Genomic DNA, 22,881 nt, shown 5'->3' on the forward strand with positions numbered 1-22,881 from the left:
TGAGGGGGGGAGGACGGGGGGGGGATGAAGGAAACCAGAAAAGGAAAAAGGGGCAGGGAAGGAAAAGGAAAGAAAGGGAAGAAAAGGGAGGAAAGGGGAGGGGGGGCAATGGGACTGCGGTGCAGCTCGGGGTAAAGCACATACTTGGCACACTTGGACCTTGAGGTCAATCCTTGGCACCAAAAAGGAAAAAGAATGAAGCAAAATTGCAATTTTACATTGTGTCACCACCTGAATGATGTGCGTCATAAATGCCAGGTGAGGAGAAGACGCCTCCATGTGGACAGAAACTGTTTGCTTATCAACAAATCTCTGCAGCCTAAGACAGTGCCAGGCATAGTTAGTCCCTCAACAGATATTTGCTGAATGCATGAAGGAATGAAGAAACAAGGGAAGATAGAACAATTGTTCAAACTCACTAAATCATGGTGGATTATAGAGCCATCATCTTCCAGAGGCTTCCTTCAATGCATTTGTCAGATCCTAACCGAGTGCCAACACTTACTTAGCTCGTCATTTGGTTCTCACAGGAAGCATACAGAGGCACTGATGATGAAGAAAGTAAGACAAAGGAGGTCAAATATTTGCTCTCAATGCCTCAGCATGTAGAGATTTGCACACGTCTACCTAATGGAAATCATCAAATTTTGTTTAGGTCACATTTTATTAAGCAACAATCTTAATTTAATGCCACCCTGTAAGTATAAAGTAATCTATCTGACCAGACAAAACAAACACAGGGCTGACAAGATGGCTCAGCGGATAAGGCCACTTGCTGCCAAGACTGCCAACCTGAGTTCGATCCTCAAAGCCCACATAATAGGAGAGGGCTGACTCCCACTACACTACACATATACACACATAAAGAAATCAATAAATGGAAAAGAAGTGAACACAAACAGCTTAGTGTTTAAGAAATCTCATTCTTAGCCCAAAGCTTTCTTCTGAGACACCATCAATAGTGATTGAATCATTATCAGCAAGAAAGCCCCCTTAGAATCAGTTCTGCTAAGGCTGGAAATGTGGTGCAGTTCAATAGCTGAACACTTGCCTAGCATTCACAAGGCCCTAGATTTAATACTCAGCGCTACAAAAAAAAAAAAAAAAAAAGCTAATCTCTTCCATAGTTAATATGTACTAGAGGAACACACTTTAAACAGTGCCAACTAAGTCTCTTTCATCACTTACCCTTTGGCACTTTTTCTCTGTGTGTGTGTGTGTGTGTGTGTGTGTGTGTGTGTGTGTGTGATGCGAAAGATAAAATCCAGGGCCTTGCAACCAGGGACGAGAACTTTTTTTTTTTTTTTTTTGAGACAGGGTCTCACTATGTAAGCCACACAGACCTCGAACTCATGATCCTCCAGCCTCTGCCAAGTGCTGAGTCACAGGTATACCATCATCCCTATCTTAAAATTCTTTAAACACTTAAACGATTAAAACAAAGGAACTACTTGGTATGCAAAAGTCCAAAGGAACAAAGGAAGCGAGCAGAGAGAAGGCCAGGGCTGTGTCCTTGGAACTGAACGTGAATGTGACCTACCCTTAATGTAATGCTGCTACCCAAGAATTCTCAACAGTGGGGCAGAATCACTCCAAGGGGACATTCGGACACAAGTAGTATTTCTGACTCAAGAGTATCTAATGATAAGCAGACTGTGCTATGACACAGCAGTGAAGAACTATTCCACCCAAAACACCAAGAGGACCCTTGTGGAATCCTGACCACTCTCACTTTACACAGATCAGATTCCCATCTGCAACATGCAATTTAACATGCAATCCAGAAAGCACTTGGAAATAGGCAAAGAGCTGAGCAGCCAACTGCTTGCTCAAGCTGGACACCCCAGCTCAGCCAGTTTATTAGTCTGACCAGTCCAGTCTTTACAAGGGTCCAATGCTTTTCTGAATATCTGCCCCTTTAAGTGGTATCTAGCTTGAAAACAAACATCCTGCTGGGTATGGTGGGACACGCCTTTAATCCCAGCACTTGGGAGGCAGAGGCTGGCGGATCTCTGTGAGTTCAAGGGCAGCCTGGTCTATACAGTGAGTTCTAGAACAGCTGGGGCTACAAGGAGACCCTCTGTCAAAAAGACAAAAAAAAAAAAAAAAAAAAAAAAAAAAAAAAAAAAAAGACCAAAATAAAGAAAATCCGGTGTTGGGGGGGGTGTTTTTATGTGTATGAGTATATTGCCTGCATGTGTGCAAGCGCACCCATGTTATGCAATGCCCGCAGAGGTCAAGAAGAAGGTGTAAGAGCCCCTGGAACTGGAGTTACGGACAGTTGTTTGCCATGTGGGTGCTGGGAATCAAACCCAGGTCCTCTGCAAGAGCAGTCAGTGCTCTTTAACCAACCCGAGTCGTCTCTCCAACCCCAGAAAATCCTGTTTTAAAATAAACAAATAAAATAAAAGTTGGGGCCTAGCAAGATGGTTCAACAGGGGAAAAGTACTTGCTGCCAAATCAGTCAACCTCAATTTCCAGGACCCACATATTGGAGGGAGAAAATCAACTCCAGCAAGTTGTCCTCTGACCTCCACACATGTGCCATGATAAACATACACACACAACACACACACACACACACACACACACACACACTCATGTACGCACATACAATGAACAACTTTTTGGAATTAAATAAAAGTTGGCAGGGGCAAGGTGATCTATGCATGTAACCCTAGCACTTGGGAGGCAGAGGCAGGAGGATCAGGAGTTCAAAGCCAGATCAGGAGTTCAAGGCCCCACTCTGGGCTTCATGAGACCCTGTCTCAACAAGAAAAAATTAGGGGCCTGGGGAGATGGCTCAGTCAGTAAGTAAAGTGCTTGCTGCTCAAGTCTCATCCCTAGAACCCACGTACAAAGCCAGGCTGTGGTGGTACAGGCTCCTAATTTCTGCACTGTGAGAGTGGAGAAAAAGGAATTGATTCTGTGCATGGGGTTCACTGGCCACCCATCCTAGCATAATCTTTGAGCCCCACGGCCCAGTTTGAGACCCTGTCTCAAAAATACACCACGGTGGCTAGGCATGGTGGTACACACCTTCAATCCAGCACTCAGGAAGCAGAGGCAAGTGGATCTTGAGTTTGAGGTCAGCCTGATCTACATAGCAAGTTCCAGACCAGCCAGGGCTACATAGTGAGAATCTGTCTTAAAAGGGAAAAAAACACAAAGATGGATGACATCCTGAGGAATGACATCCACGGCACCCATAGCTGACCTCTGGCCTCTACATGCACAACATCTGCATGCACACCTGTACACATATGAATGCAAACCCACAAATACATGAGGATACACACACAGCAAAATTTGACCACAGTGGTAGAGAGGAAAACACTTTAGTATAGGGACAAAGGTGTACCCTGGCTCCTGCTGTGACATGCTGACCTTCCCCTGCTGGAAGGCTTGCCCAGTGTTCACCTGATTGCACAGCAAAGATCAATCTCACAAAAGTTCAAGAGCTCAAGCTATGGGAGGACCTCCAGCTATGGGAGGATCTCCAAGTCCAGGAGCACTCACCCGTATCTGCAAGGGACTCACTCTGGATGCGTCCTAAGCCAGTCTAGATAAACAGCTCTCTGCGGAGAAGAGCCAACCCTCAAAAGTCTTTTGAGAGGCACTGGGACGTGTGATGCGCATTAATAACTGAGTGACTGAGCATGCTGCTCAGCCTCTCGGAGCCTCGGTTTCCTGACACACATTCATTCAAGATTAGAGGAGATAATAAGAACTCTATCATGTCTCCACTTCTGGCTTCAAAGGAGGATCGGGGACTGGCCCTCCTCTCCCAGTGTAAGCCACTGGAAACAACCAAGCAAACAGTTGCGAAGCCCTGAAAGACTGTGATCAGGGCAGACACCAAATGGTCTGTGCTCTGAAACCACTCTGGCTTCCCACCAGGAGGTACAGTTCAGAGAAGGAGAGGGAGGAGGGTGCAGCGCACAGTGAGGCAGAGATCAGGCTTCAGGGAAGCTGAAGCAGGTGAAAGCTGCTGGACAGAGTTCCAAGGATGAAAGCTACCAGAAGCAGGCTCCAGAAATCGGCTCTGTTGAATACCCATCTGTTCATGCACAGGTGAAATTCCACAAAAGTGAAAAAGAGTGAGGAGGAAGCTGTGAGCTCAAGTTCTCAGGCTGCTCACAGGGCTCAGGAGTCCTGTGGTACCCTCCCTGCTGACTCAAGGCACTCCACAGGCACCTGGAAGGTCTCCATCTTGGTAGGAGGTTCAAACTCTCCAAAGAGTAAAGGTTACCCTAACAAACCCTAAAAGTAGGGCTGGAGGGGCTGGAGAGATGGCTCAAAATTCAAGAGCATTTGCAGAATCATGAGGACCAGTGTTCAGATCCAGCACCCATGTGACAAGCCAAAAGTGTCCCTTCATGCCATATCCCCCACCACACACACACACACACACACACACACACACACACGTAACCCCAGCTAGAGGAGAGGGGGGCAAAAACAGGAGGATCACTGGGGCTTGTTGGTTTTCAGCCTAGGTTCAGAGAGATACCCTGCCTCAAAGGTGAAGCGTGACAGAGGACACCCAATGCCCTCTTCTGGCCTCTACCTGGGCGTGCGCGCACACGCGCACACACACACACAAAAGTGGAAAAAAAAAAGCAAAACTTGAAAGAATCAAACACCCCACCAGAAGAAAGCTCAACATTCTTTAAAGATCACAAAATTCAGCCCAGTGTGGCACTGCACACCTGTAACACATGCATTCAAGAAGCTGACAAGGACCCTGGGTTCAAGGCCAGCCTAGAACACACAGCAAGACCCTGTCTCAAACAAACAAGTAAAAACCCACAAAAAGGGCCTAGTGAGATGGTTCAGCAGGTAAAGGTGCTTGCTCTCAAGCCTAGCAACCCAAGTTTGATCCCCAGAAGCCATGTGGTGGAAGGAGCCTGACTCCTGAAAGGTGCCATCTGACCTCCATGCACCCACCATGGCACACACGTGTCCACACATACACACAATAAACAAATCCCAGCACTTGAGAAACAGGCAGATCTCTGTAAGATAAAGGCCATCCTGGTCTACATAGTGAGTTCCAAATCAGCTGTGGCTACAAGGAGACCCTGCCTCAAAAAAAAAAATTGCAATAGCCAGCATCCAATTAAAATTCTTTCTTGAGGGGCTAGAAAGATGGCTTAGCAGTTAAGAACACTGGCTGCTCTTGCAGAGGACCTGGGTTTGATTCCCAGCACCCACATGGCAACTAACAACCATCTGTAACTCCAATTCCAAGGGATTCAAGATTCCTGGCCAACAGGGGAAGACTGAGGCTGGACCCCAGTCAGTGGGGGAAAAGCACAGCACTATTGCATCAGGGGTCAAGGTAAGAACTCATCATATCCCCTACTCGGTGTGCTTGCCTCTCCACTCTCTGCTGTGAACAGTCACCTTTCTGATCAGAAGTAAAGGTTTCCCTTGTCGAGACTCTTTAATAGGAGTGGTGGTGGTCTCTTCCTTTGCAACCCTGAACATGTATCAAACACAAAGTCTAGCTATGTAGTCAAGGCTGGCCTTGACCTCCCCATCCTACTGCCTCAGCCCTTGAAAACTGGGGTTATATAGGGATGCACCACCATTCCCAATTTTAAAGATATTTAGGGACTAAGGAGATGGCTCAGTGGGTCAACTGCTTGCTGCCAAAGCACAAAGACCTAAATTCAGATTCCCATAGAATGCCAGGCAGTGGGTATCTGAAAAGCCAACACTGGGAGGGCAGAAACAGGACAGGTCCAGAAGCTCAATGGCCAGCCAGACTAGTCCAATTAATGAACTCCAGGTTAGGTGAGAGCCCTCATCTCAAAAAGTAAAGGTGCAGGGGGCTGCAGAGATGGTTCAGTGGGGTAAGAGCCTGGCTGTTCTTGCAGAGCATCCAGACTCGGTTCCCAGTTCTCATAAGGCAGCTAACAACCATCTGTAACTCCAGTTCCAGGGGATCCAACATCCTCTTCTGACCTCCATGGGAACTGCACGGCACGAGTGCACTCACATACATGTAGGCAATACACTCATACACATAAAAAGGAAATAAATAAAAATAAATAAAATACTTTTTTAATTTATTATTTTTATTTTATGTGTATGAGTGTATTGCCTGCATGTCAGAAGAGGGCTTTGGATTCCCCTGGAACTGGAGGTAAGGACGGTTCATAGCCGCCATGTGGATGCTGGGAATCAAACCTGGGTCCTCTGCAAGAGCAGTCAGTGCTCTTAACAGCTGAGCCATCTCTCCAACCCCATCAACAAATAAAATATTTTAAAAAAAATAAATAACCAGGCATGGTGGTACACACCTGTAGTCCCAGCACTCGGGAGGCAGAGGCAGGCGGATCTCTGTGAGTTCCAGGCCAGCTGTGGCTACAGGGAAACCCTGTCTCTAAAATAAAATAAAATAAAAAATTAAAGGTGCCAGGCTTGGTGGCACACACCTTTAACCCCAGCACAGGCAGGCGGATCTCTGTGAGATCAAAGCAAGCCTGGTTTACATAGCAAGTTCCAGACAAACTAGGACTACAGGAAGACCCTGTCGCAAAAACAATAAAAATAAAAAAGTAAACAAAGCTACACCATAGAGGAAGTCACCTGACATTGACCCCTGGCATCCTTATACATGTGCACACATGTACCAGCACACACAGATGCATACACAAACATACACACACATATACCATGTATACATACATACATCACACAAAAAATAAAGATATTTTGTTTATATTTCTTAAGTCCACAAAGAATTAGAAAGCGCTAATAGGTTCATGATGTACTTAAACCTAAGGCACTAACAGTGCTGCATGAGAGGAGGAAACCGAAGCATACTGTTAGGTTCTCACTCATCTAAGTGAACTTGTATCACTGATAGTGTGGGACAATTTAAAGTTGAACCCTATAACCTCAGAGCAATCACTAAAAGCAGGACAAATAAACCAAAATTAGGGACAAAAGAAAATCCTAAAAAGCAATTTAAGGGCTAGAGAGATAGCTTAACAGTTAAGAACACTGGCTGTTCTTGCAGAAGACCCAGGTTCAAATCCCAGCAACTACATGGCAGCTAACAACTGTCCATAACTCCAGTTCCAGGGGATCCAACAACCTCTTCTGTCCTCCACAGGCACTGCACCACACAGGTGCACTTATCTATGCAGGCAATGCACGCATACACATAAAATAAAAATAAATAAAATAGTAAAACTGTGCATCTTTATGAAAAAAAAAAACAAAAACAAAAACAATTGGGGCTGGAGAGATGGCTCAGCGGTTAAGAGCACTGACTGCTCTTGCAGAGGACCCAGGTTCGATTCCCAGCACTCACATGGTGGCTACGAACCATCCTTAACTCCAGTTCCAGGGGAATCCAAAGCCCTCTTCTGACCTTCGTGGCATTTCATGACAAGGGTGCACTCACATACATGCAGACAATACACTCATACACATAAAAAAATAAAAATAATAAAGGAAATATTAAAAAAAAAAAAAACAGGCAGGGCGTGGTGGTGCACGCCTTTAATCCCAGCACTTGGGAGGCAGAGGCAGGTGGATCTCTGTGAGTTCAAGGCCAGCCTGGGCTACATAGTGAGTTCCAGGACAGCTGGGGCTACAGGGAGACCCTGTCTCAAAAAGACTTAAAAAAAAAAAGAACCATTTTAAGTAATACAAAAGAAGACTAGACTAGAAAACAAGCAACAAAGACCAGACAGAAGGGGTGGAGAGATGGCTTGGCAGTTAAGAGGACCTGGGTTCAATTCCCAGCACCCATATGGCAGCTAATATATCCTTATAAAGCCAGTTCCAGGGGATCCAACGCCATCTTCTGACCTCTGCAGGCATTACATACATGTGGTGCACTTACATACAAGCAGGCAAAACATATAAAATAAAAATAAACAAACCAGGGCTAGGCAGGAGGCAGAGGCATGCAGATCTACGTGAGCTCTGGGCCAGCCTGGTCTACATAGTGAGTTCCAGGCCAGCTGGGAATACAAGGGAGAACCTGTCTCGAAAAGACCAAAAAAAAAAAAAAGAAAAAAAAAAAAGAGAGAGAGAGAGAGAGAGAGAGAGAGAGAGAGAGAGAGAAACCAATCTAAATAAATCATATTAACAGAACAAAGGAGAAAAACAAAAGAATCAGCTATCAATAAATACCACAAAGAGCATAAATACCATTCAAAACACACACAATTTTTCAAGAACAAAATGCAAGGGCAGGAAGCAGTGGCACCTGCCCGTAGTCCCAGCAACTTGCTGGGACAGGTGACCATGAGCCCAGGAGTCTGAGGCCAGCCCTAGCAATAAAGCAAGACCATGTCTCTCAAAAAATAAAAACAGCCAGGTGTGGTGGCACATGGACATCTATAATACCAACACTTAGGAGGCAGAGGCAGGAGGATCGCTGGAAGTTCAAGGCCAGCCTGGTCCATATAGGAAGGCTTAGGTTAGGCCAGTCAAGCCTACGTAGGAGACTCTCGCAAAAACCAAACAAGCCAACCAAAAATCTCAGCAGGTTAAAAGTTGAATTTCCTCAACTTGATAAAGGGACCTACAATATACCTAAAACTGACATCATACTTAAGTGTGGACAATTAAACATAATTCAAGATCAGCAATAGGACAAGACCATCCGCTTGCACTACTGCTGTTACCATCATTCTGAACGTTCTAGACAACACAACAAAACAAAAACTTAACAGGAGCTGGATACAGTGGGGAGGGAGAGGACTTAGAAGGGAGGGAAGGAGGAGTACAGAGGAAGAGGAGAAGGGAGGAGGGAGGAGAGTGGGAGGAGAGAGAGGAGGGAGCAGAGAAAGGGAGGAGGAAGAGGAGGAGGAAGGAGGGAAAAGCAGGAAGGACAGAAGGGAGGAAGGAGGAGGAGGGAAGAGGAGAAACAGAAACTAGAAGACAAATGGTAAAGCTGCCTTTATCTGTAGAGCATATAATCATCTAAAAGAAATCATAAAGAATCTACAAAAAAGCTACTAAAATGAAAAGTAGATTTAACAAGGTTGCAGATGCAAAGCCAATATACAAAACCTATAATTTTTAGATACTAGCATTAAACAAGTAGAAATGAAATTAAAGTTGGACATGGTGGCACAGGCCTGTAATCCTAGTACTTGGGAGGTAGAAGCAGGCGAGTCGAAGTCCAGCCAGGGCTCTCAAAAGCAAAAAGCAGGGGCCAGAGAGATAGCTCAGTGGGGATAGATGGTTGCTGCCAAGCCTTACTGCCTAAGTTCAATCCCTGGGACCCACAGGTCAAAGGAAAGAACTAGCTCCCAAGCTACACCCCATGGCATGAGCAAACAAATGTTAAATAAAGAAAATCCATAAATACAATAGCATCCCCCAAATATAAAATACTGAAGAGAAACTAAAGGCTGCAGTGGCAGCACTCGCCTTTAATCCTAGCACTGGGGAGGCAGAAGCAGGTGGATCTCTGTGAGACTGAGGCCTGCCTGGCCTACATAGCAAGCTCCAGGCCAGCTGGGGCTATACGGAGATCCCGCCTCAAAAAAACAAAAGCAAAAGAAAATATAATAGAATGTGACCATAACCCATATACTAAAACTACAAAGCACTACTGCCCAAGCCCTTTGGAGCCCAGAAGATCTGAGTGAATCCGAGATGTCCAACACTGAGCTATACTGCTGGACTCTGGTTTTACTTAAGTGTGCCCAGTTCTTCCCCCTTGAAATAAGACAGTATGTAATTTGTTTTAGATTTTACAGAAGCACACAGTTAAGAGACTTTTTCAAGAGACTGTGAACTTTTAAAGTGTTTGAATTTTTTTAAAGACTGTGGACTTTTAAAGTTGTACTCTGCATAATATTGTGACATTAATATTAACATCATATCTTGGAGACAAAAAGTGGATAGTTCAACAGTGATATGTTTGTGTGTCAAGTGGACAAGGGGTCAATTGTGCTGGATGCTTCTGCTGTCAACTTGACACATCTGGGAAGAGGGAACCTCAGCTGGGGAATTTTCTTTATCAGATTGGCCTGTGGGCATGTCTAGGAGGCATTTTCTTGATTGTTGAGTGATGTGGGAGGGTTCCTCCCACTGTGGGTGATGCCACCCCTGGGCAGGTGGTCCTGGGTTATATATGAAAGCAGGGCTTCAGCTTGGAAGTTTAGAAAGCAATAAACCCTTTCCTGCCCACCTTGGTATTGGTCAGTGTTTTACCACAGCAACAGAACTGCTGATAAAAATCAGAAGACCTGAGTGGGATGTAGACATACTCACACCACGAATGGGAAGGCCATATTAAAATGCTGATTCAAAATTTATTAGGCTCAATCGTCAAGTGCCTACATGAGGACATGAGTTCAGATCCCAAGCACTAGAGCAGGAAGCAACAAGAGGATTCCCAGACCTTACTGGTCAGGTAGTCCAGCCCAACCAGTGAGCTCTAGGTTCAGTAAGAGACCCAAGTCTCAAAAAATTAAAGTGCGGGCTGGAGAGATGGCTCAGTGGTTAAGAGCACTGGCTGCTCTTGCAGAGGACCTGGGTTCAATTCCCAGCACCCACATGGTGACTAACAACCATCCACAACTTCAGTTCCAGGGGATCCAACACCCTCTTCTGACCTCCATGCATCGCACAACACGGGTGCACTCACATACATGCAGACAATACACTTATACACATAAAATAAAAGTAATATTTTCTTTAAAAAATAAAGTAGGCAGGGCGTGGTGGCACACGCCTTTAACCCTAGGGCTCGGGAGGCAGAGGCAGGCAGATCTTTGTGAGTTTGAGGCCAGCCTGGTCTCCATAGCAAATCCAGGCCAGCTGGGGCTACACTGAGACCCTGTCTCAAAAAAAAAAGAAAATAAATAAATAAAATAAAGTGAAGCGACGCGATAGAAACAACTGCTGGCCTCTGGTCTCTACACACACATACCTACAAACACATATACACACAACTGAAATTTATTGGGAGACCTAGGGGCTGGGAATAGAACTTAACAGTAAAGTTTACCTACCATGCAAGAGGCCATCGGGCTGCTCAAGCATGAAGACCTGAGTTCAGATCCCAACACCCAGGTCAGGCGCTTTCAACCACCTAGAACTTCAGCTCCAGCGAATGTGATGCCCTCTTCTGGCCTCAGGTACTCATACACACACACACACCATGAAAAATAAAAATAAAATCTTATAAAAATAAAGTTACAGCTGGGCGTGATGGAGTACGCCTTTAAGCACTCGGGAAGCAAAGGCAGGTGGATCTCTGAGTTCAAGGCCAGCCTGGTCTACATAGTGAGTTCGAGAACAGCTGGAGCTACAGGGGAGATCAAAGGCGTACGCCACCATGCCCAGCTCAATTACTTGGTTTTTAACAAGGTTTATCAACAAGTGATCCTGAACAAGGACACTTAAGGAAAACCTTAGTCGTCACAGGTTTGCAAATGAAACGCAGGACACAGTCCCAGCACACTCACTAGATGGCTAAAACCAGGGTGACAGGCAATACCAAGTGCTGACAGGAATGTGCATCAACTGGACTCTCATGGCCATTAACCAAAACAATGAAAACACCCTTACAAACACTTGCATATGAATATTCAGGTTAGCCTTAAGCTAGAATCAAGCCCACAGGAACAGATCCTAGGGTGTCCTCCACATTCCCCTCCTGCTGTATTTGTGTTCCCTTCCCTCTTAGAGGCTGGGTTTTGGCACCTGTGACTTGCTCCTGCCAAAAGAGTATGCCAAAGGTGACAGGCTGTGTGTAATTACATCACCGTGGGTGAGACACACGATTCTAATGATCATTTTGTAGTCTTTGGCAAACAGTAACAGACTCCTAGTCTGCCGGTCTGGAAGAAACTAGTGTTGAGACTTCAGCTAGGAAGCTGATCATTCTCCAGGATAAGACCACAGCCCCCACAAATACCTTGACTGCCTCCTGGTAAGACTCAGCTCCGGCCTTGCTTTGTGATGTATGCTTTTAATCTTAGTACCTGGGAGACAGAGGCAGGCAGATCTCTGTGAGTTCAAGGCAAGCCAGAGCTACATAGTGAGATCATCTCAAAAAAGAAAAGATTTAGCTGTGTCTTGATTGATCCACCGAAACTGTGAGATAATAAGTGTTGTTTTTAAGCTGTCCAATTTATGGTAATACTATTATGCAGCAATAGAAAACTAATACAATCTAGCAGGGTGTGGTGGCGCACGCTCTCTTCGAGTTCAAGGACTGCTGGGGCTATAGGGAGACCTTCTCAAAAAGACCAAAAAACAAAACAAAACTAATATAATTTAAATGTTCATCAACTAGTAAACAGATCAATAAATTAAGATAGCACCTGGAACACATACATACATGTGGGCAAAACACTCATACAAGGGGCTGGAGAGATGGCTCAGCAGTTAAGAGCACTGACTGCTCTTGCAGAGGACCCGGGTTCGATTCCCAGCTCACATGGCAGCTGACAACCTTCTGTAAGTCCAGTTCCAGGGGGATCCAATGCTCTCTTCTGATCTCGGGCATTGCATGACACAGGTACCCTTACGTACATAGGCAATACAGTCATACATATAAAAATAAAAATTAAAAATTAATTTTTTAAAAAAATTAAAACACTCATATACATAAAATTTTTTAAAAATAAAATCATAAAGTACTGAATGGGGTACCACCAGATGGCTCAGTGAGTTTGATCCTCGGTATCCACATGGGGAAAGAAGAAAGCCAAGTCCAGCCATATTGTCCTCTGCCCTCCACACAAGCCAGGACATACACAGGCCCACATAAGCATGGTGGTGCACATCTTTAATCCCAGCACTTGGGAGGCAAATGGAAGCAGAGGGAGGTGGAGTTCTAGGCCAGCCTGGTCTACAGTTGGTGAGTTGGGGCTACAGGATGACTGACTACAAACAAACAGTCAAGCCTGGTGGAACATGGACAGAAGCAAGAGCAGGAATTCAAAGTCAAAGTCAGCCTCAAGCTACACAGAGAGTTAGAGGCCAGCTTGGGCTCCATAAGATCCTGTCTCAAAAAAAAACTGGGGGTCTGGTGAGATGACTCAGTGGGTAAAGGTACCTGACACCAACCCTGACAACCTGAGTTTGATCCCAAGAACCACATGGTGGAAAGAGAGAATCAACTCACACAAGCTGTCCTCCAGCCATCATGTGTGCACTTGTGGTACTGACACACAAACACACACATAAATAAACGTAAAAATGTTTTTAAAAACTGGGCATGGTGGCTGTAATCTCTCTCAGCTTTAGGGAGGTGTAGGCAGGTCATCCTCAGCTACACAGTGAGTTTGAGGCCACCTTGACTACAGGAGACCCTGCTTCAAAACAAAACAAAAAAAATAAATCTATGGTAAACTAAGTCAAGATAGGGGCAATCTATACTAATGTGGTCAGAGGGGCCTAAAGGACAGTGTTTGCCCCTTGCCCTCCCAGGTTCACTAAGTTCCAGGAGACTATGGAACATCTCTCAAAAGGTCCTGTAACTGTGGTGAGTCACCTGTCCTCTTGTTCAGGGAGGACATGGAGACCCCACAAGATGGACTTGAACCAGTGCCCAGTCTACAAAGAGGAGGGTCAACTCGGAGGAAACATCTCATTCATGCTTCCAAGTGAAGCTAGACATGGTCGAGCAGGACCTTTGACTTATCTTCACACAGATGGAACTGGTAAAAGAAAGGAGCCAGGGGCTCCTCCCAAACCCATGTGACCCCTGAGGAACAGATCCTCAAAGACCTTAAGTGTAAAAATAAATGATTTCTTTGGGCCAACTGTACGGTCTTAAACACCCAAAAGGAAAGTATAACCAAAGAGTAAAGTCATCAGTATATTTCTTGAAGAGTTCAAGGGATTGAGTCCATATAAAAAGTTATTTAGACAATTATTTTTCATTGATGATTTTGTTCCTAATCAGGAAGTGCTGTTCAGATGTAAGACTTCAAATCTTTGTCTCCATTACTGTAGCGCCCACCTGTAGCTAAGGGAGACAACCAGCTATTGTTCTAAAATGATGGATAAATTTGCCCCCCCCCACCATCTAGAAGCCTTTGAGAAAGGACACTGATTCTAACCACTCCAACAGCTGTCAAAATACCTGAAAACAAACCCTGAATCCATCACTCTAGAGTCCAGCCTTGGCAGACAAAAGAAAAATGAGGAGGAACCCAATAGAGGGATGCTTTTGGAAGCCCTTGTCAAGAAATTACAATGGACTCATATGAACATCTGAAAATTGCCCTGTTCTTTTTTCTAGTTCCCCAGCTAGAGAACTTGTAATGCTAATTACTCTTGCCTTTACTTCTCCTTCACATCTCCTACTCACAACTCAAGGACTTTCTTTTACCCTTAGAGATAAGAGTTATGCAATTTGGGAGTCTTTTAGGTAGACCCAGTGAAGGGGTACTCCAATTGCTTCACCCTGCATCCCTGATCAGCATGGAAGAAGCCAGAGCTGTCTGCATCCCGATTCCCTATTGGCAATTTGGGTAACCTCTTCAGAGGATGGTGTGATAAGAATAGGAGGTAGGAATTGGCTAGGCAGTTAGGGTAAAAAGACCCCAAAGAAAAGTAGCCAGTTTCTTGGCTAAAAGTCAAAATGTCCTTGGGCCTCTTAGCAACATACTCTGTTCCAAAGGCCAAAATGTTGAAAGTATTTGGGAGCTTGTATCTAATCCTTAAAAGATTTTGGGGTTACCTCTTCAGAGGGGGGAATGTTAGAGTAGCCAAAAGCCCCATAAAAATAAATAAATCAAAGAAGAAAAAAAGAGTACATTAAGTTATCAGAATAAAGTGATGGGGAGATATGGCAGGAGTTGGAGGGGGAGGAGTGGGCATGGATTTGATCAAAATACCTTATATGCATGTATGAAATTCTCAATAAATTATCTATTTAAAAAAAAAGATAGGGGCAATCTTTTTTTCTTTATCTTTTATTTTTATTTTATGTGTATGTTTTGCCTGCACATATGTAAGTGCACCTGTGTGTGCAATGCCCAAGGAGGCCATAAGAAGGTGTCAGATCCCCTGTGGCTGGAGATAGTTGCTCAAGCTGCCATGTGGGTGCTGGGAACCAAACCCAGGTCTTGACCACTGAGCCATCTCTCCACTCCCAAGATATGGGGAAATCCTCAGGATTTAGATCTTGGAACTGTGACAGGAAGGATATGAGAGATTGCTGAAGTCCCTCTAATGTTTGAGTTCTTGCAGTGCTGAAGACAGAACTCAGTTTATACACTGTAGGCAAAGGCTACACCACTGGCCTCTATCTTTCTTTCTCTTATTTATTGTTTATTTATTTTTAAATGAGACAGTGTCTCCTAAGTAGCTCAGGCTGGCTCAAATTTTTTAGTTTTTTTTTTTTTTAATTTTTTTTGGTCTTTTTTGAGACAGGGTCTCCCTGTAGCCCCAGCTATCCTGGAACTCACTATGTAGACCAGGCTGGCCTTGAACTCACAGAGAGCCACCTTCCTCTGCCTCCCAAGTGCTGGGATTAAAGGTGCACACCACCACACCCGGCTATTATTTTATTTTATGTGTATGAGTGTTATGCCTGCATGTAAGTAAGTGCACCCATGTTGTGCGTGCAATGCTCACGGAGGACAGAAGAGGCTGTCAGATCCCCTAGAACTGGAGTTATGGACAGTTGTTAGCTGCCATGTGGGTGCTGGGATTCAAACCTGGGTCTTTTGCAAGAACAGTCAGTGTTCTTAGCCGCTGAGCCATCTCTCCAGTCCCTTATTTTTTTTTTAAACTGCATTTATTTATTGTGTGTATGTAAACTTCTAAGAGCGTGGTGGCTGTAATCTCTCCTAACAGCATGTGCATTCTGGAGAACAAATTCAGAAGGTCCAGCTTGGTGGCAAGCATCAGGCTGGCTTAGAACTCACTAACCTCCTGTTTCAGGATATGAAGCAATAAATGGAATTTCAACTGTCTTAAGTACAGACCATAAAGAATAGACTTTGCCATTATAAAAGATCAAGTGGAGACTGCAACATAAAGACAGCATTTAGATATCCTTTCCAATTTCAAGGCAGCTACTTCAAAACAAAGAAGATAACTTCCCTAGATTAGTGGTCAACATACAAAAACAAAAAAACAGAGAAGATGCAATAGGGCTTGAAAAAAGATATTCAACCATTTGGGAGTGAAAATGTGATAGTCCAGGATTTATTAAATGGAATAATAAAGTAAAACTTTTTCTCTTTCTTTTTTTTTAAATATTTTATTATTTTTATTTTATGTGTACGAGTGCATTGCCTGCATGTATGTGAGCGCACCTGTGTCATGCAATGCCATGGAGGTCAGAAGAGGGCTTCAGATTCCCCTGCAACTGGAGTTAAGGACAGTTCGTAGCCGCCATGTGGGTGCTGGGAATTGAACCTGGGTCCTCTGCAAGAGCAGTCAGTGCTCTTAACCACTGAGCCATCTCTCCAGACCCTGTATAACACTTCTTATACCCTTCTCTTTTTTTTAATTTATTTGTTTTGGTCTTTTTGAGGCAGGATCTCCCTGTAGCCCCAGCTGACTTGGAACTCATTATGTAGACCAGGCTGGCCTTGAACTCAGAGATCCACCTGTCTCTGCCTCCCAAGTGCTGGGATTAAAGGTGTGTACCACCACACCCAGCCAAATTTATTATTTTTACTTTATATATATGAGTGTATTACCTGCATGTGTGTAAGTGCACCTGTGTCAAGCAATCATGTATGCAGAGGTCAGAAGAGGGCATCAGATCTTCTGGAAATGGAGTTACAGTTGTTAGCCACCATGTGCTTGATGGGACTCGAGCCTGCGTCCTCTACAAGAACAGCCAGTGCTCTTAACCACTGAGCCATCTCTCTAGCCCCAATGTATAACACTTTTTAAAAAATATTTATTATTTTATTTTATATATATTCGTGTATTGCCTGCATGTAGGTAAGTGCATCAGTGTCGTGCAATGCCAGCAGAGGACAGAAGAGGCTGTTGGACCCCCTGGAACTGGAGTTACAGACAGCTGTTAGCTCCATGTGGGTGCTGGGTCATCTGCAAGAGCAACCAGTGTTCTTAACCACTGAGCCATCTCTCCAGCCCCCCAACGTATAACACTTGTGTCAGGTAATCTAAGCCCTTTCACATAAAGAGCCCAATTACTCTTCAGAGCTACTCTATGAAATAGGTACTAGTGTTATCCTGTTTTACAGGGATTTCAGGATACAAAAGTTAAGTAGACCAAGAACGGTGGTGCACACCTTTAACCCCACACTAAGAAGAGGCAGGTGGGTCTCTGTGAGGTCCATGCCAGCCCAATCTATGTAGCAAGTTCCAGGCCTCTCTCAAAATAAACAAAAGCTAAGTAACCTGCCAAAGACCACACAGCTGAGCCAGGTGTGGTGGCCCACACCTTTAGTCCCAGCACTGGGAGGCAGAGGCAGGCAGGTCTCTGTGAGTTCAAGGCCTGATCTATGTAGTGGGTTCCAGGCCAGGTGGAGCTACAGAGAGACCCTGTTTCAAAAAGACCAGGGAAAAAGAAAAAAAAAAAAAAAAAATCACACAGCTGATGAGTAGGGGGCTAGAATTCCAAGCCAGAGGAGCTGACTTTAGAGCCCACACTTGTAACCATCACTCCACACTGCCTCTCAGGGAAAAGGGCTCTTCACACATCACTTAAAACCAGCAAAGATGCCACTAGTTCAACTAACAGACTTTCTATGAGATACAAAATACTGGTGCAGCCCACAGGTCTATCACCTGCCAGGACTGGGAGACCTGTTCACCAATCCTTTAACACCACCCTGCTCTAGTGACAAAATGGGAAAATGAAAGGACAGGCAAATGCTAGAGGAGGAGACGTCCTGAGAAGTGCGCTTAGAATCGGCCAGACGGCTCAGCAGGTAAAAGCACTTGCCACGAAAGCCTGATGACCCGAGTTTGATCTTAGAACCATATAAGGTGGAAGCAAAGAACCAACTCACAAAGTTGTCCTCTGACTCCCATAAGAACATTGTGACATGGGCATGCCTGCACACACATGTGCATGCACACACACACACATGCACGTATACAATAAGACAATAATTTTTTTTAATTTAAGTATGCTTATAGGGGCTGAAAAGATGGCTTAGTAGGTAAGATGTTTGCTGTACAAGCATGAGGACCTGAGTTCAACCCCTAGAACCCACATAAAGCCAAGCACAGAGGCATATGCCTATAATCTCATTGCTGGAGAGGCAAAGACAGGAGGATCCCTGGGACTCCAGGTCTAGCCAAATCCAAGAGTTACAGGTTCAGTGAGAGACCCTGCCTCAAAAAATAAGGTACAAAAAGAAATAAGAAATAAAAGTAGAAACAAGGTCAAGCAAGGCTAAGGGAAACACTTTATTGACCTCTACAGGGACACCCACAGCACAAAAATAAAAACAAAAATAGGGGCCAGGCGTGGTGGCACACACCTTTAATCCCAGCACTCAGGAGGCAGAGGCAGGCGGATCACTGAGAGTTCAAGGCCAGCCTGGTCTACATAGTGAGTTCCAGGACAGCTGGGGCTACAGGAAGACCCTGTCTCAAAAAGACCAAAAAAATAAATTAAATAAATAAATAAATAACAAAAAGACGGGTGTAGTGGTACAAGCCTTTAATCCCAGCACTCAGGAGGCAGACGCAGGTAATCTCTGTGAGTTCAAGGCCAGCCCAGTCTAAATAGCAAGATCAAGCCAGGTAGGGCTAAGTGGTGAGACCGTGTCTCAAACGAAATTTTTTTTTTTTTTTTTTTTTTTGGTCTTCTTGAGGCAGGGTCTCCCTGTAGCCCAGCTGGCCTGGAACTCACTATGTAGACCAGGCTGGCCTCCAATTCACTGAGTGCTGGGACTAAAAGCATGCACCACCATGCTGGCAAAGCAGCTCAGTTGGCAGCATGTCCACTAGCACATGCAAGGCCCTGAACTCCATCTCCAGTTCCACATAACTGGGCATGGTGGTGCATTCTTATCACAAGGTCCTGAGGATCCAAAGATTAAGGTCACCCTTGGCTATAGATCAAGTTCAAGGCTAGCCTGGACTACCTAAAATGTTCTCGATAAATGCTTTTTAAATGCACTTAACCCTGGCACAGTGGTAAATGCCTGTAATCTGAGCACTTGGGAAGCTGAAGCAAGAAAATCCCATGTTTAAGCCAGCCACAGTAAAATCTATTGTGAAAGAGAAAGTATGGGGCTAGAGAGATGGTTCAGCAGTTAAAAGCACCACCTGCTCTTGCAGAGGACCTGGGTTCAGTTCCCAGCACCCACATGGTAGCTAACACTACCCATAACTCCAGTTCCAGGTGATCCAACACCCTCTTCTGACCTTCATGGGTATTGCAGGACACAGGTGCACTTATATGCAGGCAATACATGCATACACATAAAACAATATTTTTTTTAAAAAAGAGCTAGGTAAGCTGGGCATGGTGGCAAATGCCTTTAATCCCAGCACTTGGGAGGCAGAGGCGGGGGGAGCTCTTTGAGTTCAAGGCCACCCCGGGCGACATAGTTCCAGGACAGCTGGGGCTACACGGAGACCCTGTCTCAAAAAGATTAAAAAAAAAAAAAAAAGATTTAGGTGTAGTGGCACATGCCTTTAATCCCAGGAGAGAGAGGCAGAGGCAGGTGGATCTCTATGAGTTCAAGCCTGGTCTACATGGCGAGTTCCAGGTCAGCTGGGGCTACAGGGTCTCAAAAAGACATATATATATACATTTTTTTTAAAAAAAGAATGTTGCTGGGCATGGTGGCGCACACCTTTAGTCCCAGCACTTGGGAGGCAGAGGCAGGTGGATCTTTGTGAGTTCAAGGCCAGCCTGATCTACATAGTGAGTTTGCAGTCCATTGTTTATTGTTAGACAGTGGTAGAATCTGACAGTAAGGGTTTAAAGCCTCTCCCCAGGCACATTCTGATGTAATCTCATCTGTAATCTCATCTCTATCAGTTTGAAAAGCAGGGCAAAGGAGAAGCAGGACTGAAAACCAAAGACCTGTTGACCAATCCCTTAAAAGACCTCAGACCCCCTTCCCACACATACAAAGAGGGCAACCCCAGAACCAAAGGAATCTTTCAGCAGGACAACGGTTCCGAGTGGCCAGAGTCTCAGTACCCTTCACAGAACTGACAAATTGAATGTCTAGCGGAACCAAGAACTTTGGACACCCTTCAATCCCAGCCTATAGCATTCCTAAAGCAGTTCCAAAAAACTTGGACCCTGAAGAGCCTGGGCTTTTTTTCAGCAAACTCAGTGGGGTAAGGGAAGAAAGGAGGCTCTTCTCAGACACCCCACACTCCAGAACCTGGGACAGTGAGAAGTCCAGGATCAGCACTGAATTTTTTTTTTTTTGATGTTTACCATACACACATCACTCGGAATCACTGCTAACAGAGGCTGCTCTAAGTGCCCCAACTCCATTAAGTACAATTCCGCTAACTGATTTATCATGAGTAATTGACAGTAAAGAAACATTAAGCGATAGTCTAGGAAAGAAGTGAGATACTGGTGAGCTGATGAAAACTCTTAAAGGTGCTTCAAGGAGGTGAGAGATGAGTAAGGTCCCAGGCGGAAACCACTTTTTCTTCCTAGGTCTATCCTAATTAAATGTAAACATGGATGGCCAACTAGTGAAGTACACATAATGTGTGTTGAAATCTGGGCTCAACGGTACACAATGATTTGGGGCATATTACAAACTGTTAGTACCTGCTTCTGCACCTCACAAAGGGAAGAGCCAGTTAGATAACAAGCATTTCTTTGGGGCCACTGAGATGGCTCCAAGAATAAAGGCCAAGCCTGAGGACCTGAGTTTGATCCCCATAACACACTCCCAGGGAGTGTTAAACTTGATATTCGGCCAAGGACAACCAACTCCTGGTCTTCCTGCCTCCACATCAAGTGCAGTGCTGTGATTACAGGTGTGTACCACCACACCAGCTATATGCAGCATTGGCAATGGAACCCACAGGTTTGTGCCTACTAGGCAAGCACTCTACCACCTGAATGACAGCCAAGAAGCAGTTCTAATCCAGGGTGAGCATGGGCATTAGGGGAGGCAGGCCTGTGAATATACACACTAAATAAATGTATAAATGAATGTGTGTAGAGGCTGAAGAAATGATGGCTCAGTGGTTAAGAGCACTGGCTACTCTTGCAGAGGACTGGGTCCAATTCCCAGCACCCACATGGCCACTAACAACTGTTCCAGGGACTCCAGCGCCCTCTTCTGCTCTCCACAGGCACTACACATACAGGTGCACTTACAGACATGCAGACAAGACACTCATACATATTAAAAAAAATAATAGCGGCATGGTAGCACACGCCTTTAATCCCAGCATATGGAGGCAGAAGCAGGCAGATCTCTGAGTTCAAGCCCAGCCTGGTCTACATAGTGAGTTCCAGACCAGCTGGGGCTACAGGGAAACCCTGTCTCAAAAAGACCAAAAATAGTAACAATAAAGTAAACATAACGTGTCCTCTGTATGACAGTAAAAGGATGGTCCCTTGGCCTCTTCTAATCCCACCCCACCTTGAGATGACAAATCACTGCCATCACTGCTTCCTGACAGCAGAAGCCGTCCACACTGGACCTTCCCGTTCAATCCGAAGGTGGAGGGCCAGAACAGCAAACCTAAGGAGGGCAGGCTTCCCGGCCACAGCTGGTGGCGTCTGTTATAGACCTACGCCCCCCTTCCTGCCACCGCGCTCGGCGGGCAGGGGTGAATCTGCCACCTCCGACATGCCAAGGGGACGCCGGAGGTCCTGGAGCCCCCGAGCTGCCATTGGAGGGCTGCTGCAGCTGGGGGACCCTGGGAGCCGGGCCCCTCTCCGAGGGGACAGCCGGGGACCCACGAGCCTCTCCACCTCCCCCCCGGGGCCCTCCCCGCCCGGGCTGCGGCACCTCCCCGGGCCCGCCACCCTCCCAGACCAAGGCCAGCGGGACTCCGAGAGGCCGACGGGCGCGTAGCTAGTGGCTTGCGGCCCATGCCGAGACCCCAGCTCGGCAATGTGGTCCGAGGGGTCACGGGGGAGGAGCCCGGCGGGGAGGACCCGAGCAGAGGGGCGGGGCCCGGGGACGGACGGCGTCGGGGTCCCCGGCTGGGACGACTCGGGGGTCCCCACCCGGATGCCATCTATGCGCCGAGCGCCGCTCGCGCCCCGGTCGGCGCTGCCCGGACCCAGTAGCCCCACTCCCCCTCACCTGGCTCGGCTGCTCGGACTGCTCCGAGGACGCCATCTTCCTCAGGCCTGACTAATCAACTGCTGCTGAGCCAAATTTCTCCCAAGAGCTCTTGCGCTCGCTCTCCCGCCCAGACTAAAGTAGAAGGACCTGAGCCTGTGGATGGGGGCAGCTTTAGGGCACAGGGTGGAGCTTGTGTTGAGGTTACCTCTTGCTTTCCAGAAGCCTCTACTTGGCATGAGGATGCGTAGTCTACGTCTTTTTTAATATGTTTAAAATTTCATTTTATGCCTAAGGCTCTGCTTCAAGCCTCAGCGCCAAAAATAAAAAAAAAAGACAACAAAAATGTATTATTTTAGCTGGGCGTGGTGGCGTCAAGCCTTTAATCCCCGCACTCCAGGCAAAGACAGGCGGATTTCTGTGAGTTCAACGCCAACCTGGTCTACATAGTGAGTTCCAGGCCAGCTGGGGCCTTAGGGAGTCCCTATCTCAAAAAGACCAAAAAAAAATATTTTTAAACTTTATGTGTGGGAGTGTGTTGCCTGAAAGTATGTGTGACTATGTCGTGCAGTGCCACAGAGACCAGAAGAGGGCGTTGGATTCCCCCAGAACTGGAGTTTCAGGGGTGTGGGTGCTGGGATTCGAACCCAGGTCCTCAGCAAGAGCAGCCAGTACTCTTAAGAGCCAAGCCACTGTTGTGCCCAGA

General features: G+C 45.9%; 1 protein-coding gene across 1 annotated transcript in view; it reads right to left on the reverse strand.

Moving 5' to 3' along the window:
• The window catches only part of Pex14 (peroxisomal biogenesis factor 14), a 158,330-nt gene extending 136,008 nt beyond the window's left edge, over positions 1 to 22,322 (reverse strand). The window contains exon 1 of the mRNA XM_008831716.2: positions 22,197 to 22,322. Coding sequence (XP_008829938.1) covers positions 22,197 to 22,232 — 36 coding nt within the window. The 5' untranslated portion in view covers positions 22,233 to 22,322. The remainder of the gene's footprint in view (positions 1 to 22,196) is intronic.
• Between the last annotated feature and the right edge of the window lie 559 nt (positions 22,323 to 22,881).

The sequence above is a fragment of the Nannospalax galili genome, unplaced genomic scaffold, assembly GCF_000622305.1.
Source record: "Nannospalax galili isolate Female #2095 unplaced genomic scaffold, S.galili_v1.0 scaffold870, whole genome shotgun sequence".
Taxonomy (NCBI): Eukaryota; Metazoa; Chordata; class Mammalia; order Rodentia; family Spalacidae; genus Nannospalax; species Nannospalax galili.